General features: G+C 40.4%; 2 protein-coding genes across 7 annotated transcripts in view; one reads left to right on the forward strand and one right to left on the reverse strand.

The window, feature by feature from the left end:
- Positions 1 to 6: 6 nt before the first annotated feature.
- Positions 7 to 7,491, forward strand: Lrrc57 (leucine rich repeat containing 57). Its single transcript, XM_004861659.3, has 6 exons — positions 7 to 253; positions 342 to 446; positions 545 to 683; positions 1,220 to 1,488; positions 5,241 to 5,426; positions 6,685 to 7,491. The coding sequence occupies exons 2-6, from the start codon at positions 363 to 365 to the stop codon at positions 6,724 to 6,726; spliced, it is 720 nt and encodes a 239-aa protein (XP_004861716.1). The 5' UTR covers positions 7 to 253; positions 342 to 362; the 3' UTR covers positions 6,727 to 7,491.
- A 3,116-nt stretch (positions 7,492 to 10,607) lies between these two features.
- The window catches only part of Snap23 (synaptosome associated protein 23), a 39,099-nt gene continuing 27,235 nt past the window's right edge, over positions 10,608 to 22,471 (reverse strand). For all 6 annotated transcript variants that reach the window (XM_021241878.2, XM_004861655.4, XM_004861656.4 and 3 more), the window contains 3 exons: positions 18,428 to 18,586; positions 16,547 to 16,691; positions 10,608 to 14,586 (listed from right to left, as the gene is read on the reverse strand). In XM_021241878.2, coding sequence (XP_021097537.1) covers positions 14,521 to 14,586; positions 16,547 to 16,691; positions 18,428 to 18,586 — 370 coding nt within the window. In that variant the 3' untranslated portion in view covers positions 10,608 to 14,520. The remainder of the gene's footprint in view (positions 14,587 to 16,546; positions 16,692 to 18,427; positions 18,587 to 22,471) is intronic.

A 22,471-nucleotide genomic window follows, 5' to 3' on the forward strand; every position in this document is an offset into this window, starting at 1 on the left:
GGCGCGGGCCCGCGCGGGCGGAAGCCCTGGGAGCGGATCCCAGAACAGCGAGGGCGGGGTTCTGCTGCTGAGGAACTTGCTCTCTTCCGAGCGGTGGGTAGCGAGTCCGGGGACTGCTGGTCCTCTAGAGGCTCCAAGAGACGATCTTCATCGAAGCCTCAAAAGCTGCCGGACTTGCTGGTCGGGCTGTGTGTTCTTCCTTTTCTTCCTTGCCCCTCTCAGCGGGCCCCCAGGATCCAGGGATCGCCAGAAGGTGACACCTGGGGTGAACACCCTAACGGGAGGCCGACTGGGTGGCAGTGCGGCTAGACTGGGCGGTGACAGCTGCGCTCCTCCCGCAGGGACCTGAGCGCGGCACGAAGATGGGAAACAGTGCCCTCCGCGCTCATGTGGAAACGGCGCAGAAAACGGGTGTCTTTCAGCTTAAGGACCGTGGGCTGACCGAGGTGAGACGGGGAGGGACCAGACCTGGGAGAGGGACGGGTCGGCCAAGTTAATCAGGGAGAGGTCTGTCCGTCTGTCCGCTGTCAACTCCTTTCTCCAGTTCCCCGCAGAGTTGCAAAAGCTGACGAGCAACCTTAGGACCATTGACTTGTCCAACAACAAGATCGAGAATCTCCCGCCTGTGGTGATAGGGAAGTTCATTCTGCTGAAGAGCCTGTCCCTGAACAGCAACAAACTGAGTATGGCTTCTGCACCTAGTAATCGGCGGTGACGAGGGGTGGTTTTTCTCTTGCAAGCTGATTTTTTGTTATGAAACTATTCAGAGGACTCAAGATGCAGAATGCCAGATTCCTGGAAACTTTTATGTCTTACTGTATCTTCAAGCCTCCGTGGGTGGTATGATTGTTACCAGGCTGATTTGGACTTGAAAGAGAAGATATTTGCGATGTGATGTAAACAAAGTTACCTAATTCAGGAGGGGGGGATGGAATAGGAAGGGGAGGCTTTTCAACATCTCACAAAACTGCTGTCAGATTGTGCCTAGGCCCCTTACAAAAGAGCCCAGTGTACACATAAATGGTTCTGAGTTTCGATGGCACTATCACCTTCTGAAGATTCTGTTAGTAAAATGCAATACCTAAAAGTGGCACATGTGGGAATTCTGCATTTAGCAAGAGGTGAAGCAGGCTGAAATGCAGTCTTTATAAAGTTCATCAAAGGTGTTTTCAGCTTTATCAGGTTTAAACTTGTTTTTAACATTTTTTTTCTTTACCAGCTGTTCTACCTGATGAGTTATGCAATCTGAAAAAACTCGAGACACTTAGTCTAAACAACAATCATCTAAGAGAACTGCCATCTACCTTTGGGCAGCTCTCTGCCCTCAAGACCCTGAGCCTGTCTGGGAACCAACTGGGAGCACTGCCACGCCAACTTTGTGGCCTCCGGCACCTGGATGTGGTGGATCTCTCTAAGAACCAGATTCGGAGTATACCTGACCTAGTGGAGGAGTTGCAGGTCATTGAGCTCAACCTCAACCAGAACCAGGTCTAGAGCTTGTGGCTTTTTTGGGTTTTGTTTTTCTTTTTTTCTTTTCTTTTCTTTTTTTTTGGTACCAGGGATCGAACATCAGGTCCTTGTGCTAGTGCAGCAGGCAGCGAAACCACTGAGCTAAATCCCCGGCCCTTGGGTTTTGTTTTTGTTTTTTCCCCTAGAGTATGTTTGGCTGTGTGGTCTCCTGATAACCTCTTATCCTCTAAATTGTAATCATGGAATTGAGTGTCAGAGGCTGGATGAGAATTATAGTGTACAAACTGAATTTCAAAGCCCAGAGTGCCATGGAGTTGGGACACTGGGTGTGTTTGCTGTGTAGATGCTTGGGGGAGGGTGGGACAGTAATTTGTAACAGTAATTTCAAAACTTAAGTTACTAGGGCTGGGGATTTAGCTCAGTGGTTTCGACGCCTGCTGCACAAGCGCAAGGACCCGAATTTCATTCCTGGTACCAAAAAACCCAAAAAAATTTACTAAAAGTCGTGTGTGTGTGTGTGTGTGTGTGTGTGTGTGTGTGTGTGTGTGTGTGTGTGTGTGTGTGTGTGTGTGTGTGTGTGTGTGTGATCAAACCCAGGGGCCTTGGCCATGCTAGTCAAGTGTTCCACCACTGAGCTACATCCCCAGCCCACAAATATATATAGTTTTTGAACCAGGGATTGAACTCGGAACCTTGCACTTGCGAGGCAGGCAGCAGCACCACTGAGTTAAATCCCTGGCACAAATATATTTTTTAAATAGTATAACCACCAAGTGTTCAGGTGTATGCCTACAATCCCAGCACTCAGGAGGCTGAGGCAGGAGGATCAAGTTCAAAGCCAGCCTGAACTACATAGCAAGACCCTGTCTCAAAAAAAACAAAAGAAAGCAAACAAAAATAATAAATAAGTAGTACAATCTTCCTTTGATATACATGGTGCCATGATTTGCTGTGCTATTGTTTGCTTTTTTTTTTTTTTTTTTGAGATGGGAGCCTCACTGTGTTGCCCAAGCAGGTGTTGAATTTGCAGTTCTCCTGCTTCAGCCTCCTGAGTAGCTGGGATTACAGCCATGCATCATCACCACCATGCCCACCGGTCCCACAGATCTTGAAAAGTTCTTCAGGACTCCTCAAACATGTCCCTATCTATCTAGTGAGGAGTTGTGCTAGAGATACAGTGTGGAAATGCGGCTTAAACTCAGGTTCTCAGTTGGACATCAAAGGTTAAGTCAGTTTGCTTTTTATATCTTTGTCCTCCTTTTTCTGAAAAGTCTTAAGTGACAGGCTTTCTAGAATTAGTCCTTTTTTTTGGTACCGGAGATCGAACTCGGGTCGATGCGCTTGTGCAGCAGGTGGTGAAACCACTGAGCTAAATCCCCAGTCCCAGTTGGTCCATTTTTGGGGAATAGTTATAATATTTGAAATTTGTTTCCATTACTTTGAAAGAGTTTGATTTTTGTTTCCATTACTTTGAAAGAGTTTGATTATTTATCTGTCTGGAGGAAAAAAATTTGGTGTTAAGCCTAAGACACAAGTAATGAGACATTAAACATTGTGAGATTGGGTGGCCTGTAATTTTTCTAGCAGCTCTCCTTCTAGATCTGCATGGTCTAATACATTAGCTACTAACCACATGTGATTATTAGTGTTTTAGGTTGTTGTTGACCTTCTATGAGTGGGTTAGCCTCATTTTTCCTTAAGTTTTATTTTTGGTACTGGGGATCGAACTCAGGACCTTTCAATTTCAAGGCAGGCGGTGACACCACTGAGCTAAATCCCCAGCTTTCCTTAAGATTTTTGGGAAGCCAAGTGTGGTGGTGCATGCCTGTAACCCCAGCACTTCAGAAGTTGAGGTGGGAAGATCACCAAGTTTGAGGCCAGCCTTGAACTACATAGGGACATCCTGTCTCAAAAAAGCAAAAAAAGAGGACTGGGGATCAACCCTTATCCTTAGCATTTCTGTGTAAGTCTGGGATGATGTCTAAGAATCTGCATTTCTAGTAAGTTCCTGGAGTGGTCTGAAATGCCATCACAGGTAGTCAATAGAATGTGCTGTCGTGGAGCTGGAGATGTGGCTCAGTGGTAAACTGCTTGTTTAGCATGTGTGAGACCCCTGGGTTCAGTCACTAGGACAGGAAAAACAAAAAAAGTAGGGGCCAGGGATTTAGCTCAGGGGTTCCGGTGCCTGCCTCACAAGCGCAAGGTCTCAAGTTCGATCCCCGGTACCAAAAAAAAGCATTTCACAGACAAAAGAGGCGAATAAATCAAAGAGAACTGGTTGGTGTTTTGAGGGCCCTAAGCAGTGATGGTGAACCTTTTAGAGCTTTCAAACAGTCCACTGTGGCATGTGTGCCATAGGTTCGCCACCACTGGCCTGAAGGAACTATTGAAAGGACATGTAAGTCCAAGTTAATGATTGGAAATGTTTTACTGAAAGTCAAAGACATAAAATTGGAATAGAGATGATAGGAATGTAGGTACAGATTTTGAAGTCATAACTGATATATAGCTTTAAGGATAAATGAGCTTTCTAGGTGAATTCAAAGAGAAGATTAAATATGAAGTATTAGAGGCTACTGCTTGAAAAATGTCTAAAGGGAAGTTAAAAAACAGGAATAATTCAAAAGATAGAAGAAAAATCAAGAATTTATGCACAAGTAGAGGGGGTTTCAAGTAAAAGATCCTGAGTTAAACACATCACATTACAGTGATACATGCATACCTATATTTATAGCAGCATAATTCATAAATTGCTAAATCTTGGAAGTGGCCTATATGTCCATCAACAGATGAATGGGTAGGGCCGGGGATTTAGCTCAGTGGTTCCGCCACCTGCCTGGCAAGCGCAAGGACCCAAGTTCGATCTGCAGTACCAAATAAAACAAAACAAAACCAGATGAATGGGTAAAAAAAATGTACTTATATATAAAGGAGTACTGCTCTGCCAAAAAGGATAAATCTGAGTCATCTGTAGGAAAATGGATAGACCTTCAGATAATATTAAGTAAAATAAGTCAGTCTCACAGACTTAAATATTGCATGGTTTCTCTTATATGAGAAACCCAAAGTATAATTAACTTAAAGAGGAAATAAGAGAGATAATAGGAAACAGGGAGATAGAAATTTTGGAAATGGGAAAGGAACCAAGAGATGAAGGGAGAGGAGAGGGGAAGTCATAGGGAAATAAAAAGAATTAAGATATGTACATTTACCAATTCCCCATGATGAATGTAATCTTTATGCCCTGAAACATGTACTAATAAAAATTTTAAAAAATTTTTTCTTAAAAGTGATAAATAGAAAAAAAAAAGTGATAAACAGTACAAATGCAAAAGAGAATGAGACTAAACATACTAATAAAAAAAGAGACTGACAACAGTGGATCCTTGGCTATGGCAGTGAAGTGGTTCATGTCTTTACTCACAGTGGGTTGGCAGTAAATGTACCAAAATGTTTATGATGGTTATTTCAATTTTTTTTCTTTAAACTTGTAATTCCCACATTTTCCATAATGAACATTCTTTTTTTAGAAAATTGTTTCCAAAATGCCTCTAGTGACCTTCAGAAAAGCATTTTATTTTTGAAGTGGAGTTGTACTAACAGAAGGTATATAAGGGAGGGTTCTGCAGTGAGTAGGTAGTGAGAAAACGGAGGCGGGAAAAGAAAAAAGCAAATAGTCAAGATGTTTTGTTTCATTTTAATGTAATAAAAATAATCATTATAAAGCTTATTTTTCCCTTTATTGTTTTGTTCTTATTACTGTTAAATAGATATCTCAGATCTCAGTAAAGATATCTTGCTGTCCTCACCTTAAAGTTCTTCGCCTGGAGGAGAACTGCCTGGAACTCAGCATGCTTCCACAGAGCATCCTCAGTGACTCCCAGATCTGTCTGCTCGCTGTGGAAGGCAATCTTTTTGAAATAAAGAAACTTCGAGAACTGGAAGGCTATGATAAGGTATGTATTTGAGTCAGTTAGTGTACAGTTGACCCCTAAAATTTGCTGGGGTTATGTTCTTAGAGCACCTGTGAATTTTGAAAAACCACAAATTGCAGATATGGTCAGAAAAGTGCCTATAAATGCCTACTATGTTACTGCAGCATCTTTTTAGTTCTCATAGCAAATCCAGTAGTTCAACCTCTTGGAGTGTCTTAAACTTCTTCTGGTGTTTAGGTTCATTGCCAGAACGCTTAGAAGGTGCAGGGCCTTTTGGCGGCATCTTATGCCTTTAAGAACAAAGCTAAGGGGCCAGGGATTTAGCTCAGTAGTTTCGCAGCCTGCTGTGCAAGCGGAAGGACCCGAGTTCGATCCCTGGTACCAGAAAAAAAAAAAAGAAAAAAAGAACAAAACTAAGGACCGAGGATTTAGCTCAGTGGTTTTGCTGCCTGCCTTGCAAACACAAGGTCCCGAGTTCGATCCCCAGTACCAAAAAAAAATAGAACAAAACTAAGAACACTGGAGACAGCTACATGTGGTACAGCTCCCTGTTATGATGCTGGAGTGCTGGTGCATCTATCTCCTGGAGATGGGTTACAGGGCAGCAGTCAATCAGCAGCAAGGAGAGGTGAATAACACTCTTGGATTGGCTACTTGCAAACCTCCCACCAAAAAAACAATTATGAAGGCTATTTGTGGTTTTTGCAAAATTGCCTGGTTTTCGGCAGTCAATTATTAGTTAGGTTGTAAGGAAAAATCCACAAATGACTGAGGCCAGGAATGCTGAACCGAGACTTTGTGGGAGTATACAGTACACCTGCCATTCAGGTGACTACCCCAGAGAAGACAACGCTGAGGTAACCCATATGAATATGTCTAGCTACCAAGTTTTGTTCTTCCCCATTTTGGAGGTGGTTGAAAGAACTGGGCAAGTGGTATTGTGCCAAGTTGTCTATGAGACAGCTCACTGTAAAACATCTTTGATATGTTTCATCTTAAAATACAATCTTTAAAAAATTATGTGCTTTCAGTTTGCATTTAGAATTAGGTAGGTTTTGTAGAAAATTTATCAAATCCAACAAAAACCAAAATGAAAAATACAGGCTTAGTGGTAGAGCAAATGCTTATCTTGCATGAGGTTCTAAGTTTAATCCCCAGCACTACTGGGGGGAAAATATTATACAACAAAAACCAGAAAATCAAAGCAACCTAAGTAATAAACAGGCTTATTTGCTTGTGCCAAAATATCACATCTGTACTCTTGTTTCATGATTTTCAGTACATGGAGAGATTCACAGCCACCAAGAAGAAGTTTGCATGATGTTCTCCAGGTCCGTGGAAACCTTTCAGGACACTAATGTGGAACCTCACTTGGAAACTGGCTGCAACAAAGACTCCTGTGTACTACAGGATATTTGCAGCAAGAAGACAACACTCCAGGAGATCTTATTTTACTCAACAATCTTCCTTTTCAGGGCTATCTCACATAAGCCAAAAGAAAAGGAGTCAGGAGACCCAAAGAATGCTCCACTTTGAGTCACGGATTAGGGCAGTGGACAGTACTGCTCCTTAACACCAGCACCTAGGTGGAATTTATAGGGTGCAGGGTGCTGCTTGCTAACAGAATGGCTGCACCACAGCTTGAGATTGTTTCATTTCAATGTGAGCTTTCATAAAATCACTTTCCATTCCACCTCTGTGTTCACACTTCATATTTTTATGTAAGGTATGAGGAAACTGGTGAGGTTAATCTAAGGAGGGCATCAGTTCAATTGCAGTGTTTATATTTGGGAGTTTGGGATATACCTATGTAATTGTCTTGACTAAAGTGCGCTTTATTAGAGAAGCACCAATACCACAACTAAGAGATTCTCCCAAAGGCTGCAGTAGCAATTTCTTTACTATTGCAGGTGCCTTATTGGTGGAGGGCTCTGAAGAGCTAAAACTATATGCAACACTTATAAAATATAAGAGATTATAATAATCAAGATTTTCCTGAAGCTTTGTTAAAAAATTATGTCTTCTGGTAGTCTTTTCCCCATTTTGTATTTATTGCTCTACTAATAAAATTACTTTCAGGAAATCATTGTTATAGTTGGGTTGTTTTTTTTTTTGGTACCGGGACCAAACTTGGGACCTTGCTCGAGCCAGGCAGCAGAACCACTGAGCTAAATCCCCGGCCCACTTTTTTTTGGTACCAGGGATTGAACTCAGGTCCTTGCACTTGTGAGGCAGGCGGTGTGCTATAGTATTTTTATGTTTTTTGTGGTTTTTTCGGTACCAGGGATCGAACTCGGGACCTTGAACTTGTGAGGCAGGCGGCGGATCCACTGAGCTAAATTCCTGGCCCTCTGTAGTATTTTTATTTATTTATTTTTTTGGTACTTTTTTTTTTTTGGTACTGAGGATCGAACTCTGGTCCTTGTGCTTGCTTGCGCAGCAGGCAGCTAAACCACTGAGCTAAATCCCCGGCCCTCCCTCTATAGTATTTTTAAATGGCCTATGTTTATTAAGTTTATTCTCTGAATGATTCTTTACTAAGTAAATAACTTTTAATGAACTTTGGGTGCACGATTGTTTAAAGAAAACAGAACATTAACTTGTAATGATCCTTTGTTCTTTGATCATAAATTGCCTGTAATTCTAGCTACTCTGGAAGCTGAAGTAGGAGGATCACAAAGAGAAGGCTGGCCTAGACACTTAGCAAGAGCTTGCCTCAGAATAGAAAATAAAAAGGCCTCAGTGTGGTGATGGACATCCCAGGACCCTGGAGGCTGAGGCAGGATCGCTGAGTTGGGAGGCCAAGCTGGGCTACAGTGAGTTCAAGGTCAGCCTAAACTACATACTGAGACGCTGTCTCAAAAAACAAAAACAAAAACAGAACAACAAAAATACCTGCAAAAATAAAAATTCTCCCCACCAAATTAAGGGCTGTAGATATAGCTCAGTGGTAGAGTGCTCCTGGGCTTGATCCTCATTACCACAAAAAAATAATATATTTTTTTAAGAAGTAAACTAGGAAGAAATGTTTCAGGGTCTTGTTTGGATTTTGTGAATAGTGAAATGCCTTCATCTGACTGATCATGAATATTTTGGAGTATACAATCATGCTTATTACTAGAATACCAGAACAAAGGTGGAAGATTTCAGACTCACTGATGTGACTGTTTAATAAGCTACCATTTGGAACATTTTCCAAAGTTTTAATCTAAGGATATACTGACAGTTCTCAATAATGGTTAAAACTAGCTTAAAGTCAAATTCTAAGAGCCTATTCATCTGTATGACTCATCTGTATGATTCATCTGTATGGCCTAGGTATTCTCTTCTTCCTGTCTCAATTTAGGTATGCGGGGGTACTAGTTTATCAGTATCAACTGAGTTTCGTTTTTTTCTAAACATTAATGTTTATCACTCTTGATACAGTAAATAGCTTCCCTTTAAATATTTTATCATTACTTCTCACCTAATAAATTAGACCTTATAAATTTAACAACTTAAATGTACCCATTTAAATTAGTATGTGCCAGCTCAGCATGGTGGCACATGCCTATAATCCCAGCACTTGGAAGGCTGAGGCAAGATCACTGCAAATTTGAGGCCAGCCTGAGCTACATATTATCTCAAAAAAATTATATACATATTTATATTATATATTTATTTATATTTATGTATTAGTGTTCCCCACCCCTGTAAGAATCGTGACTATCACCCTTCATGATTTGGACCCAGCCTTATTTTCAGATGCTTTTTCCTAACTCAATTGCCTGATTATTCTGCTCCTTAAGCCTATGGTGCATTGTCTCTCCTTGGGCTACCTTTGTGTTTAGCCAGAAAGGCCCTCTCGTGAACAGGCTCCTTCTCTGTGTCTAAGCTCCTTCCCTAAGTCTAAGCTGAGTAAACTGCTCCCCCATCTGCCACTGTGACACCTCTCACATTCTATATTTCTCTCTCTTGCTAGACTGAATGAGGAGGTCAGGGGCTATATAAAGAACTATGCCCAGATGGGTGTGGTGGCAAACATCTGTCATCCCAGCACACTGAGAGGCTGAGTCAGGGGGAATCACAAGTTCAAGGCCAGCCTGAAGAATAGAGTGGGAAGAAAGAAAGAGAGAGAGAGAGACCCTAAGTTACAGTGAACAAGATTTAGACTTATTTATGAGCTAATTTATGAGTTAACCAAGTAAACTGACTTGTAGAGACCCTGACTCTAGCTTGCCAACCAACCTATGTCAACTAAAATTTCAGACCTTGATTTAGAAGTCAGTGTAGCACACAGATTCTTGGAGTCAGAAGGGCCCTGGTTTGAATCCAGAGTCCTTAATTTATAGCTTTTTTGAGCAATTTACTCTCATCTATATATATGGGGACTACATTCTGCCTCTTACGGATGTCACAAAGTTATGGTGAAAAGATACATAAAAGCAGTTAGCACAGTGCCGCAACAGAATGAGCACTCAGTAAATCACGCCATTTATCTAATATATGAGACATCAAAGCAGAACTCAGTAAGTTGTAAAGGAATAGAAGACTGGGAGCTGACACTGCATTAAAGGGATTAAAATGGCTAGAGTATGAGGAATTTGAGTATCAATTTGAGAAAAATCTGATTAGGAATGTAACTAGGATAATCTAGAATTTTGGTAAGAGACTAACATGAGGAAAACAGCATTTAAAGAGGCTAATTCTAAGTATATACAATATAGGATTTTTGGGATGTACACATTTAAGCTAAGGACAGAGTCATAATCCATATAGGACACAGAAAAATACAGAGGTGAAATGTAGAAATAAAAGATGAGTTAAAACCAAAGAAAAAAATAGGTACAGCTATATAGGACAGAGATCTCTCTCCTATCAGGTGTGGTGGTACACACCTAGAAACCCAGCTACTTAGGTGGAAGCAGGAGAGTACCAAGTTCAAAGTTCCCAGGTTACAGGAGAGGAGAGGAAAATGTGGCTTTATGTCAACACCTTCCATTTCCAGTGCATTATTATGGGCCTAATTCCTAGGGCCCCAGTTCTCTCAGTAGCAGAAGCTGTGAGAAAGTCTGCAACCTGGGACCCATGGATGGACTTTCAAGACCTTAATGATTCTTATTTATGCAAGATTTACATTTGTGGGCCTATTTCTCTGGGAAGAGATGTGTTGTCTTTCATCAAATTCACAAAGGGATCTTGAAAACAAACAAAACGTTCCACTTAGAGAAATCAGCAGCTGTCATTTATTAAGCTCTTACATTTCCCAGGCACTACTCTAAGAGCTTTACAGGAATTACCACTGTGCATGACAATATTCTAAGGCAGGAATCACTAAGCCTCATTGACAGACAAGGAAAACAAGGCACAGAAATGAGCTTAGAGTAACTCCAACCAGCAAAAGTTAAAGTCTAAATCCAGACAATTTGGCGCCTTAGCACACACTTCTAAGAAACATCATCTTTTAATCACTGGCTTACTTTAAGAAAACTCATCGTATTCTTCTCTGAGGCAGGAGTTGCAAAATAGTGACATAAGACAAAAATATTGTGCATAATTCCCCTTCTAGGTATCTTCCTGAAAGAGTTAAAAATCATTATACCACAGTCATGTTTATTGCAATACAATTTATAATTTATAATACTAAATTGTGGAAACAGCCCATATGCCCATCAACAGATGGATAAAGAAAATTATTTATATACAATGGAAACTTGAGGCATTTTTAAGAAAATGGATGCCATAATCATCGAACTTGGGACCTTCCGCTTGTGAGGCAGATGGCAGAACTGCTGAGCTAAATCCCCGGCCCCTGAATGCCATACTCTTAAGTGAAATAAACCACACATTTAAACATCGCATTGTTTCTCTTCTGTGAGAAACCCAAAGTATAAATAAGGAGCAAAACAGAGGACAGATATTTAGGAAGTAGGAAGAACCTTTTCAAATGGCAAGGAGAACGAGATGGGGGAGGGGAGAAGAGAAATCTAAAGAAAAGAAAGAACTGAAGGGGAAAAAATGGAAATAGAACTTTTAGAAATGAGGCAGGGAAGGGTTGGAGGGAGGGAAAGGGAAGGGGACAAAAACAATTAAGATGTATTATGTACATGTACAAATTCCCCATGATGAATGTGTTCATTATGCACTTCAAACATGTACTAATAAAAAAATATTATGTATAAAATTTCCAAAACTAAGCACTATCCTTAACTGGCAAAAACTGCAACTTAAATAAAAAACTAAACATGCTTAGACCTTTATTGTAACCATGTGACATTTTATTTTGCGGCCTGCATACTTTTTACTGAGGTAATAACCTCTTCCCTCTCCCTCCACTTTTTTTGGGGACAAGGTCTCACTCTTGTAAGTCAGGCTAGCCTTGAACTCACTATATAGCTCAGGCTGGCCTCGAACTTGCTGCAACCTTCCTGCCTCAGCCTCCAGAATTCTGGGATTACAGGTGTGAACTACCATGTCTGGCAACAACCTCTTTTCTTGTCCTTCACTTACCACAAACCAAGGCCAAAACAATAACAACAAAATAAATCAATAAGACTAGTAATGATTAAAATAAACTCACGACAAATCATAGAAAGTCCTGTAATACTTCTTTGAGACAAGATCTTGCTATGTAACCAATACTGGCACTGAACTTTCAATCCTCCTGCCTCAGCCTTCTCAGTTTTGGGGTTATAGAACTGTGCAGCTTCTGGGTGTGGTAGCGCATGCCTGTAATCCCAGCACTTAGAAGGCTTAGACAAGAGGACTGTCATGAGAGACCCTGTCTCAAAGCCTGCCAAGTGCAAGGTCCTGAATTTGATCCTCACTACCAAAAAAAAAAAAAAGAATTGTGCAGCCATATCCAGCTCCTGAAAATATTTCTAATAAAAATTGGAAAGTAGCTGGGGATTTAGCTCAGTGGATCCGGTGCCTGCCTTGCAAGCGCAAGGTCCTAAGTTCAATCCCCGGTACCAAAAAAATAAAAAAATTGGAAAGAAGCCAATGGTGGCTATATATTGGAGTATTTTCGTTGGGGGGGGTGTCTTTTTGCAGTATTGGGGGTTGAACCCAGGGCCTCATGTATGATAGGCAAGTGCTATGGTATTAAGCTATAGTCCAACCTCTTTTTGCTTTACAGACAAGACTGCTAAATTGCCCAGGCTGGGCTTGAACTTGTGATCCTCCTGCCTCAGTTTCCCAAGTAGCTGGGACTACAAGTGTATATCACCACATTGGGCTTGAAGTGCTTTTAGATTTACAGAATTCTGCTTTATTCAGTTTATAAAACAAAAGCTTATAAAATTATTGCCTCCAAAACAAAAGGCACACAAAACAAAACAAAACAAAAAACAACAGGCAAAGAAACAAGTTACCCATTTGAACAAATAATACCACTAGTTAGTTACAAAATTTAATGGTAAGAAACAGTGGATACTGGTGGAACCAACCCACACTGACAGCTCGGAAGTGTGCAGATGCTAGTTTTTAAAGAAAGGGGACAGACACTGATTATACTCCATAATACTGTTTGGGACCTACATAAAACTCAATTCTGGACATAGTTCACTATACAAGGTTAAGAGAACAACAGCAAAATTACTAATAATTAAACCAAAGGTGTAGTTTCTAAATCACTTTTAATGAGAGAATACCACTGCAACTTTTAAACATATAAAGCTATATAAAACTCAAAGAAATCTATTTTTCTACCTGAGATCAAAATAAATTGTTTCCAGGCCAGGGATTTAGCTCAGTGGTTCCAGCACTTGCCTCACAAGCAGATCCCCGGTACCAAAAAAAAAAAAAAAAAAAAAAAATTGTTTCCTTTTTTTTGGTACCAGGAATCAAACACAGGACCCTGTACTTGCAAGGCAGGCATGGTGCCACTGAGCTAAACCCCCGGTCCAGTTTTGTTTCTTATCTAAACATGATTCTTAGCACTGAGGTAAATCTGAATTCACACACTTTGTTAAATTTTTCTTTTTTTTTTGGTACCAGGGATGGAACTCGGGACCTTGCGCTTTCGAGGCAGGCAGCGGAACCACTAAGCTAAATCCCTGGCAACTCTGTTAAATTTTTCCAAAAGAAGTTAAGCCTTGATTTAGAGATTCTTGTGTTAGACATAAATATTTACATTTTTTTCTTCAAAGACTAGTAACAAGCTTATGTGGATAATAGGTCTGTAACAGGACTGTGATACTACTACCAATAATGCAAATAAAAAGCCACTCGTCTGTACAAGTGTTCCTGTATGTGCAATATGAATTGGGAATCACAGAATCTATGTACATGCATGAATCTCTAGAGTTCAAAATGCCCTGAACGCATTACGTAGCCAGGCTGGCCTTGCAGTGATCCTCCTGCCTCAGCCTCTCCATCGTTGGGATTTCTGGCATGCGCCACCATGCCCAGCTGAGCTTACTTAGAAAAAGAATTCATTTTATGGAAACAAGGCTTTTGTATATAGGGAGGGGAAGGGGCCTGGGGGGGTGGGATAAAATAGCATTTATTAAAAAAACCCCTCATTTTATTCTACTCTTTGAGGCAGGGGTTACAAAATGGTGATGTAGGATGAAGATGTTGTGTATAAAAGTTTCAAAACCAAGCATTATCCTTAACTGGCAAAAACTGTAACTTAAATAAAAAACTAAACATCGCTAGATCTTTACTGTGGCTACGCAGCTTTTTGTTTTTTTGTGGCCTGCTTATTTTTACTGAGGTAAAAACCTCTTTTCTCTTTTCTTTCATCTACTACAAACCAAAGTCAACAAACAAAAACAAAAAATACTTCCACAGGTGCCTTCTTTACGGCTGTCTTTGGCAGTGCTTCCAAATCTTGAAAGCAAAAGAACCTGCGGAGGTTCTTCCTTCCTGAAGAGGGCGATGCTTCTCCTTTCCTACTAGATGAAAACCACTCTAAGAGCACGAAGAGAAACAGACTAGCGAAGGCCGGCAGTAGTCTACCCTCAAGGGAAACAAAAAATAAAGCAGGGAGGCTATTACTACACTGGCCCCTCTTCTACATTATCTCCTGATTAGTGCAGTGTGAGATCAAAATTTCCAACTCTGAAAAGACAATGGTGTAGGAGGAACAGCTAGAGAAGTGAATAAATGGTAACGCAATACAGCAGTAGCTTTAGCTGTCAATGAGTTTCTTTGCTCTGGTATTGGCAATGTCAATACGATCTTTGTTGGTATCAGCCTGGAAAAGAGAAAAAGATAGTCACCATTACTTCACAAGGTAAACCATTTTAGTAAAAGTAAGATTTAGGCTAGGAATATAGTGCAGTGGTAGAATGCATGCTGTGCAAGGGTAAGGCCCTGGGTTCAATCCTCAGCACCAGGGAAAAAGCTAAGCTTTACAAACCTGGAGCAATCGACACACTGAGAAAACACAAGAAGCACTTTAAGTTACATTACAAAACTCATTTTGGGGCTATCGTGTGAGTTTGCAGGATAGCTGGCACCACATCTGAATGTGGTGTGTACTTTCATTTTTGCTTTTTACCCTTTTTCTCTTTGGCCCAAGTTTGCTCTGCAGAGCTGGTTTCTCCCGTACCGACCCACTTAACTGCACTTTTCAAATAAATTTTTTGGCACCATTAAAAAAAAGAAGTGACCAGAATATGAAATCTGTTTTGAAAAACCCTAGTATATAAACATAACAAAGGTGTAACAGAAGAATTATCCAGTATCTTATCAATTCTTTTTTTTCCCCTTTGGTTTTATGAGACAGAGTCTCAAACTTGCTATGTAGCCCAGGCTGGCCTCAAACTCATAGTGATCCTTCTGCCTCAACCTCCCAAGTGCTGGGATTACAGGTGTGTGCTACAACAGTATTTTATCAATTCTATAACATATTTTTTTTTTGTAACGGGGATCGGACTCAGGTCCTTGTGCTTGCACAGCAGGCAGCAAAACCACTGAGCTAAATCCCCAGCCCTATAATGTATTTTTTTTCCAGTACTGGAAATCGAACTCAGGACCTTGTGCTTGCCAGGCAAGCACGGCACTACTGAGCTACATCCCCAGCTATGATGCATTTTTCCATAGTTTAACATGTCTGAAACTGAGATGTATCTTATAATCAATGGCTTCTTAAATCTTTTATTTTTAATTTAATTGATTGAGTGAGTGAGTGATTGATTGAGACAGGGTCTCTCTATGTAGTCCAAGATGACCTTGAATTTGCAGTGATCCTCCTGCCTCTGTCTCCTGAGTGCTGGAATTTTAGGTGTGTACCACCATGCCTGGTTTTGAAGTATGGAATTTAGATTTGATTCATCCAAACACTGAAAACAATTGGTCTTTCAGTATCTTTTATATCATGTAAAGTTAAAATAAAAGGAATCACAATTTTTCTTTACTCTCATGATTATTTTGTGCTGTTCAAGGACTATTCTGTAGAACTGCTTCTTGGTCTTTCCTGAGATGTGACTTCTGGAACTTATTACTAAATTAGTACTTAACACAATAAAACCAGCTGGGCACGGTGGCACACGCCTGTAATCCCACCACTCGGGAGGCTGAGGCAGGAGGATAGCAGCAAGGCTACATAGTGAATTCAAGGCCAGCCTGAACTGTATGGCAAGACTCTGTCTCAAAACAAACACAGTAAAACTAAAAGCTAATAGCCAGTGGCAAAGTGTGGGGGAAGACACTCAACTGCTACAGTAGATTCTAAGCTTTATGTGTCAAAGTTTTTTAAAAAATTTATTTATTTATTTATTTATTTTTGGTTCCGGATATCGAACTCCGGTCCTTGTGCTTGCGTAGCAGGCAGTGAAACCACTGATTTAAATCCCCGGCCCTATGTGTCAAAGTTTAAAGAAAACAACCTCATTCCAAGACTGTGGCTTCAAAATAAACCAAGTGAGGGGGCCACAGATTTACCTCAGTGGTTCTGCCACCTGCCTTGCAAGTGCAAGGTCCCAAGTTCGATCCCTGGTACCAAAAAAAAAAAATGAACCAAGTGAGATGGGAGGACTTGGCTTCTGTTTTTCAGTATGTTAAAAGCTCTTCACCAAAACTCATCAAAACTCTATGTCCTGTACAGAAAAGAACGTCTCCTGCTGTTCTCCCCCACTGGACCTATCACAGAGGGCCATTCCTAAAACGTTCACTGAAGATCTCATTTTCATGTGGCCATAAAAGCGTTTTACCTTTTCTGTGATCCGGTCTATTTGTCGATTTTGAGCTTCAATTTCATTCCCCATGTCCAAGGCCATGTTCTTTAGATTTCCCAGGATATTGCCCACTTGGGTCAGGTTTTCTTCCATCTCATCTTCTCTGGCGTCATTAGTTATACTACCAGAAATAGACAGTTAGTTCAGTACTTTTTGTTACAATACAATGGTCTAATTCTGGAATTAATTTTCATAAAAATAAGTAGCCAAAATGATGCTCAACAAGTGTTAAATCCAGGAAGATTTCCAATCCAAGGCTGCTATTCTGGGGAAATATTCTATAGTTTAAAACTGTGATTCCCAGCATCACCTAGGTACCTGTTAAAACACAGGAACCTGCTAGTTGTTACACTCCATCCTGGAACTACTCAATCAGAAACTGGGAATGGATCCCACCAATCTTGATTTTATTGTTTCTTTTAGAGGGGTCTTGCCATGTTGCTTGGGCTGGCCTTGAACTCCTGGGTTCAAGCAATTCTTCTGCCTCAGTTTCCCAAGTAGCTAGGACTATAGAAGCATGTCTACACTACCAGCTCAATCTGTTTTTTTGTTTGTTTTGGGGGTGTTTTTTGAGAAAGGGTCTTGCTATGTAGTTCAGGCTGGCCTTGGACTCACTATGTAGCCCAGGCTGGCCTCAAACACACTGCAATCCTCCTGCCTCGGCCTCCCAAATGCTAAGATTATAGGCATGTGCCATCACACCCAGCTGATTTTTTGTTTTTTTGAGTCAGGGTCTTGCTATGTAGCTCAGCTGGCCTTAAACCTGTGATCTTCTTGCCTCTACCTCCTGGAGGTGTGCACCTAGGTTAAGGGGTGCATCACCAAGCCCAGCTTCACTCTTTTTTTTTGGTACCAGGGATCGAACTCGGGACCTTGCACTTTCAAGGCAGGCAGTGGAACCACTGAGCTAAATACCCAGCCCCATTCCTCCAGGTTTTTTTAGGGGTTTTTTGGTAGTAGGGATCAAACTCGAGACCTTACACTTGTGAGGAAGGTGGCAGGACCACTGAGATAAATCCCCGGCTCTCACTCTGTTTTAATAAACCCTCAAATGTTTTTTTTTTCCTTTGTGGTGGTACTACGGATTAAACTCAGGTCCTAGAGCATGCTAAGCAAGAGTTCTACCATTAAGCTTCATTCCAACCCTTTTTTACTTTGAGTCAGGGACTTACTAAATTGCCTTGAACTTACGATCCTCCCGCCTCAGCATCTTGAATAGCTGAGATTACAGTAGTGTACCATCTCTGCCTCTGAGACAGGATCTTGCTATGTAGTTCAGGGTGGCCTTGAACTCAAGCTGGTACTCCTGCCTCAGCCTCCCCAGTGCTGTGATTTCAGGAGTGCACCACCACACCTGGCTTCTGTCATTCTTGTTTTTTTACATATTGTCTCTGGTTGCTTTCATCTTATAACTGAGTTGAGTGCTTGCAACAAAGACTATATATATAACTCTATGAATTTGAAACAATTACTACCTGGCCCTTAACTAATATCCTTAGAAGAATTCAACCGGGCTGGGGATTTAGCTCAGTGGTTCCAGTGCCTGCCTTGCAAGCACAAGGTCCCGAGTTCGATCCCCAGTACCAAAAAAAAAAAAAGAAAAAGAATTCAACCAACCCCTGCACTAGATAATATATCTTGAAACATTTTATAAAAGTAAGCAGGTCTACATTAATACCTTGAAAAGCATAAAGTTGGACAATAATCACAGTCAACATTTTGTCAGATGGCAGGTATTTAAAAGCAGCTTTAATGGAACAAGTATTATCTCTATCTGGTGAGACAGGGTGCACTCATAGCTCCTAAATGAGCAGCAGTCACTAGGAAAGGTGTGGAACATGGGAGGACCTGGCATACCGTTTAATGTATCTCCCACTGGCTGCACCACTGGCTGGCTGCTGAGGCTGGCCGTTTGTGACTCGGGCTGGTTGCTTCGATACCACATTGCTCGGTGAGTTGCCTCCGCCGTCTCCCCACGTTGCCTTATAGGCCTTGCCAGACTCAAAATTCTTCGTCCTATGGTGTAGAACCCCAGAAAGCAAGAGAGGGAGAGTTGTAATTATTAATGCTCATTGCCTTAAGTGTGTCCCTAACACCGTTAGCAGAAAAACTGCACACAGCTAAATCTAGACTACCTCTGCCTCATGCAATATAGGACAAACTGTGTAAACTCACTGATATGAAATCTTTTTGTTTTAATTTTTAAAACAGAGTCTCACTACGTAGCTCAGGCTGGCCTCAAACTCTGAGGGATCCTCTTGTCCCAGCCTCCCAAGTGCTGGGATTATAGGCATGTGCCACCACACTTGGCTCTAAATCTTTTTTTTTTCTTGGTACCAGGGATCGAATTTGGGACCTTGCATTTGCAAGGCAGGCGGGAACCACTGAGCTAAATCCCTGGTCCTGGCTCTAAATCATTTTTAAAAGATCCAAATCTTCACTAAGCTATAGCAAGTAGTAAAATGCAATTATTTGATTTTTAAGGTTCCTTGGGGGTTAATGGACAGTTAAAAAAAAAAAAAGTGTTCAGGGATGCCACAAGAGGTTCTTTGAAGGGATCTCAGGATGCTAAAGGATAGCAGAGTAAGGTAATAGTTGAATAGGTAATAGTTTAACACCATTCTTTGCCCTCTCTTAATTGAACCAGTGTAGTTCCAACTGACTTATTGTTTTGTTTCTTTTTTGGTACCGGAGATCAAACTCGGGACCTTGAGCTTGTGAGGCAGGTGCTGGAACCACTGAGCTACATCCCCAGACCCAACTGACTTATTTTGATGTTAAAATTCTGCCTGAATTAGGGTTAGTAGACTTGTGGCCCCCTGGTTTATCAAGGTTTCAACCTCAGCTCTACCCACACCTTACAGTTCATGTCTCTATGTGTACAGATTGCCAGTGAGTGAGTTTACTTTTTCACTCATTGACACACCTTAGTTTTGAGGATCTATTTGTAGCTAAATATAGTTGGAATATGGCTAATTCTAGGTTGTTTTAAGAAAACACGGTTCTGACCTGACAAGCTCTTGCAGGATAAAATTTATAGCCCCTTCTAGGAAGAAACTAGCCTATGTGACAAAATGTTTAATCAAATTTATAATACATTCTAATGAGATAAAAATTCCATCTGAAAAGCAGGAGATTTATAGTTAAAGTTTTATACCCAATTGTTAGTTTTCAGAAATCTAATTTTTTTCAAGTACTGGGGATTGACTCCAAGGCCTTCACAATGACCTACATCCCCAGCCCTATTTTATTTTTAGACAGGATCTCACTAAGTTGCTAAATTGCCCTGGCTAGGCTCAAATTTGGAAGCATCCTGCCTCAGCCTCCCAGAGTGCTGGGATTACAACCATGGGCCACCACACCCAGGTAGAATTTAATAATCTATAGCCATTACTTTTTTTCATTTCAATGTCTTATTTATTTATTTATTTATTTATTTATTTAGTGCCAGGGATCAAACTCGGGACCTTGCACTTGCGAAGCAGGCAGCGGAACCACTGAGCTAAATCCCCGGCCCAAATGTCTTATTTATTAAGAATGGCAAGGTTAAAAAAAGGATTTGAAATAATCCTTAATTCATTCAAGAAGCTGCTATAAAAGCAGAAAATATAAAGTATGAAGACATAGGCACAAAAACTTAAATTTTTTCCCCTAGTTCTGGCTGTCATCGTTAGCACTGAATAAAAACAACAAAAGGAAAGTCAAATATTACCTAGTATTATTTTATATTATAGAGAAAGGCGACTGTACAAATATTAATTGTAATAATAGAGGGAGGAAGGGGGAAAGAGTGATATCAGAGTGTTAGATGATTGCACTGTAAGGAAAACAAAGGCAGAAAATAAAGGGAACATTCAGATACTTCATGTTTTTACATTTAATCAGTCTTTATCACTTTCATAAAGATCCAAAATCAAGGAGGCAGACATTACAATATACAGTAAGGTAACTAAAGAGTTAACTCTCATGAAAAAATTAAGAGTTCTATATTAATTCAACACAAAATTATGGCAAACTAACATGTCATGTAATAGGAATTATAGAACAAATTATGTGTAGAGGGGAGATCTTTATTTTATTTTTTAAATTTGTATTTATTTATTTTGAGAGAAGGTCTCACTACGTAGTTCAGGATGACCTTGAGCTCATTAAGTAGCCCAGGCTGGCCTCAAACTCAAGGTGATCCTCCTGCCTCAGCCTCCCACGTGATGGGATTACAGACGTGTGCCACAATGCCTGGCCAGAATTTTAAAAAAGAATATCCCATCTTATTCTCAATAGGATTTAGTATGACTAGGTTGGCAATTAATTTCTTGACTTGGCAGTGGCCTAAATCATGGAGAATCCCAATCATTAGAAGCAACACTTTAGAAAAGAAAATCTTGATTAAGGAACTAGAAATCAAAGTCCTATTGGGAAAGAGGCATTTAGCCTGAATTTTTTTTACCTTTGATATGAACTAGATTGCAGCCACTGTCTATAAATACAACCTATTTCAAACTCAGGAGACTTGAGAAGTGTTTTTATTTTGGTAATAGCAATGTCATCTAGCAGAACACATAAGTTAGCCATTAGCCAAAGTACATTTTTTTTTCCCAAAGGGCATTTTTATACAGTAAGATTCTTCCACCAAGTCCACCTTTTGTCAGCACCCATGGAGAGCCAATTCACTTTACATTACACAGCACGGCACAGTTTTACAGTCTCCACCATACACAGAACCATGCACATGCACAGCAAAGCCACTGAAGCATCACCTTGAAAGAGCAGGTTAGCAGCCCACACTTCGCCACAAGACTGCATCTTAGAGAGCTCCCTCTCATCAGTAACTGAGCCCGGCTTCGATGTTAAAATCTTCATTTTAGTAAGCAGATTAGAAAGGAAGAGATTAGTCAGAGAATGATATGTAGAAAACAGTAAATGCCAGTCAAACAGAACAGAAACAGGTTTAAAAATATAACACATTCCAATTCCTGCCTGGTTTCACAGAAACAACCCACATCTGAGAATCTAGACAAAAAGAAGAGAACTATTTAAAACAAAGCACGCTTTGCTGGGGATTTTGCTCAGTGGTTTCGCTGCCTGCTGAGCAAGAACAAGGACTCGAGTTCCATGTCCAGTACCAAATAAATAAATAAATAAATAAAACAAAGCACGCTTCACTTTTCCTTAAAATGTTTAGGTGATCATATAATTTCTTTTCTTTTCTTTTTTTTTTTTTGTACCAGGGATCGAACTCAGGACCTCGTGCTTGCAAGGCAGGCGGTGATACCACTGAACTAAATCCCCGGCCCTCATTTCTTAAAACTACAGAAATTATGAGAGAAGGCAAATACTAATGGCGACATTGTAAAACTTCCTCACTCCTTTGGGAATACAGATTTCTTTTAATTACTATACATATTTTATTTGCACTATAATTTTTTTTGGTACCGGTGATCGAACTCAGGACCTTGCACTTTCAAGGCAGGCACCGGAACCACTGAGCTAAATCCCCAGTGCTATGTGCAGTGTAATTTTAAAAAATCTTTTTATATGTCTCATTTTCCCACCAGCCAACAAGTTTCTCAAAAACATTCGATTTACAAATATTTACTGAATATGTATCAGATACCATGTGAGACATAAAAAGGTAAAGTAATTATAAATAAACAGACAGGGCCACAGATACACTTTACTCATCTTTGCCTCTTCAGTAAGTAGGTCAGAGGGAGCACTTGTCAAATGAAATAAATTCAATATTTATTTCAATCACACATAGCTGAAATTTTACAGTAGAAAACCTATGGTACAATTTTGAACTTCATTTCAAATGATCCAGAAATACTAATTTTGCTTCAAACTAGATGCCATTATGTTAGACTTTTTTCTCCTGCAAGCTGGATATTGAACCCTGGGCCA

Source organism: Heterocephalus glaber, unplaced genomic scaffold (genome assembly GCF_053883595.1).
Source record: "Heterocephalus glaber isolate CG9 unplaced genomic scaffold, H.glaber_assembly_v1.0 deba00000809, whole genome shotgun sequence".
In the NCBI taxonomy this organism is placed as follows: domain Eukaryota; kingdom Metazoa; phylum Chordata; class Mammalia; order Rodentia; family Bathyergidae; genus Heterocephalus; species Heterocephalus glaber.

Bases quoted from the DNA above. Each gene is read 5' to 3' on its own strand.
- Lrrc57 (XM_004861659.3), top strand. From the start codon at position 363: ATGGGAAACAGTGCCCTCCGCGCTCATGTGGAAACGGCGCAGAAAACG. The intron at 447-544 runs GTGAGACGGGGA...TCCTTTCTCCAG, and splicing joins AGGACCGTGGGCTGACCGAG to TTCCCCGCAGAGTTGCAAAA. The intron at 1,489-5,240 runs GTCTAGAGCTTG...ACTGTTAAATAG, and splicing joins TCAACCTCAACCAGAACCAG to ATATCTCAGATCTCAGTAAA.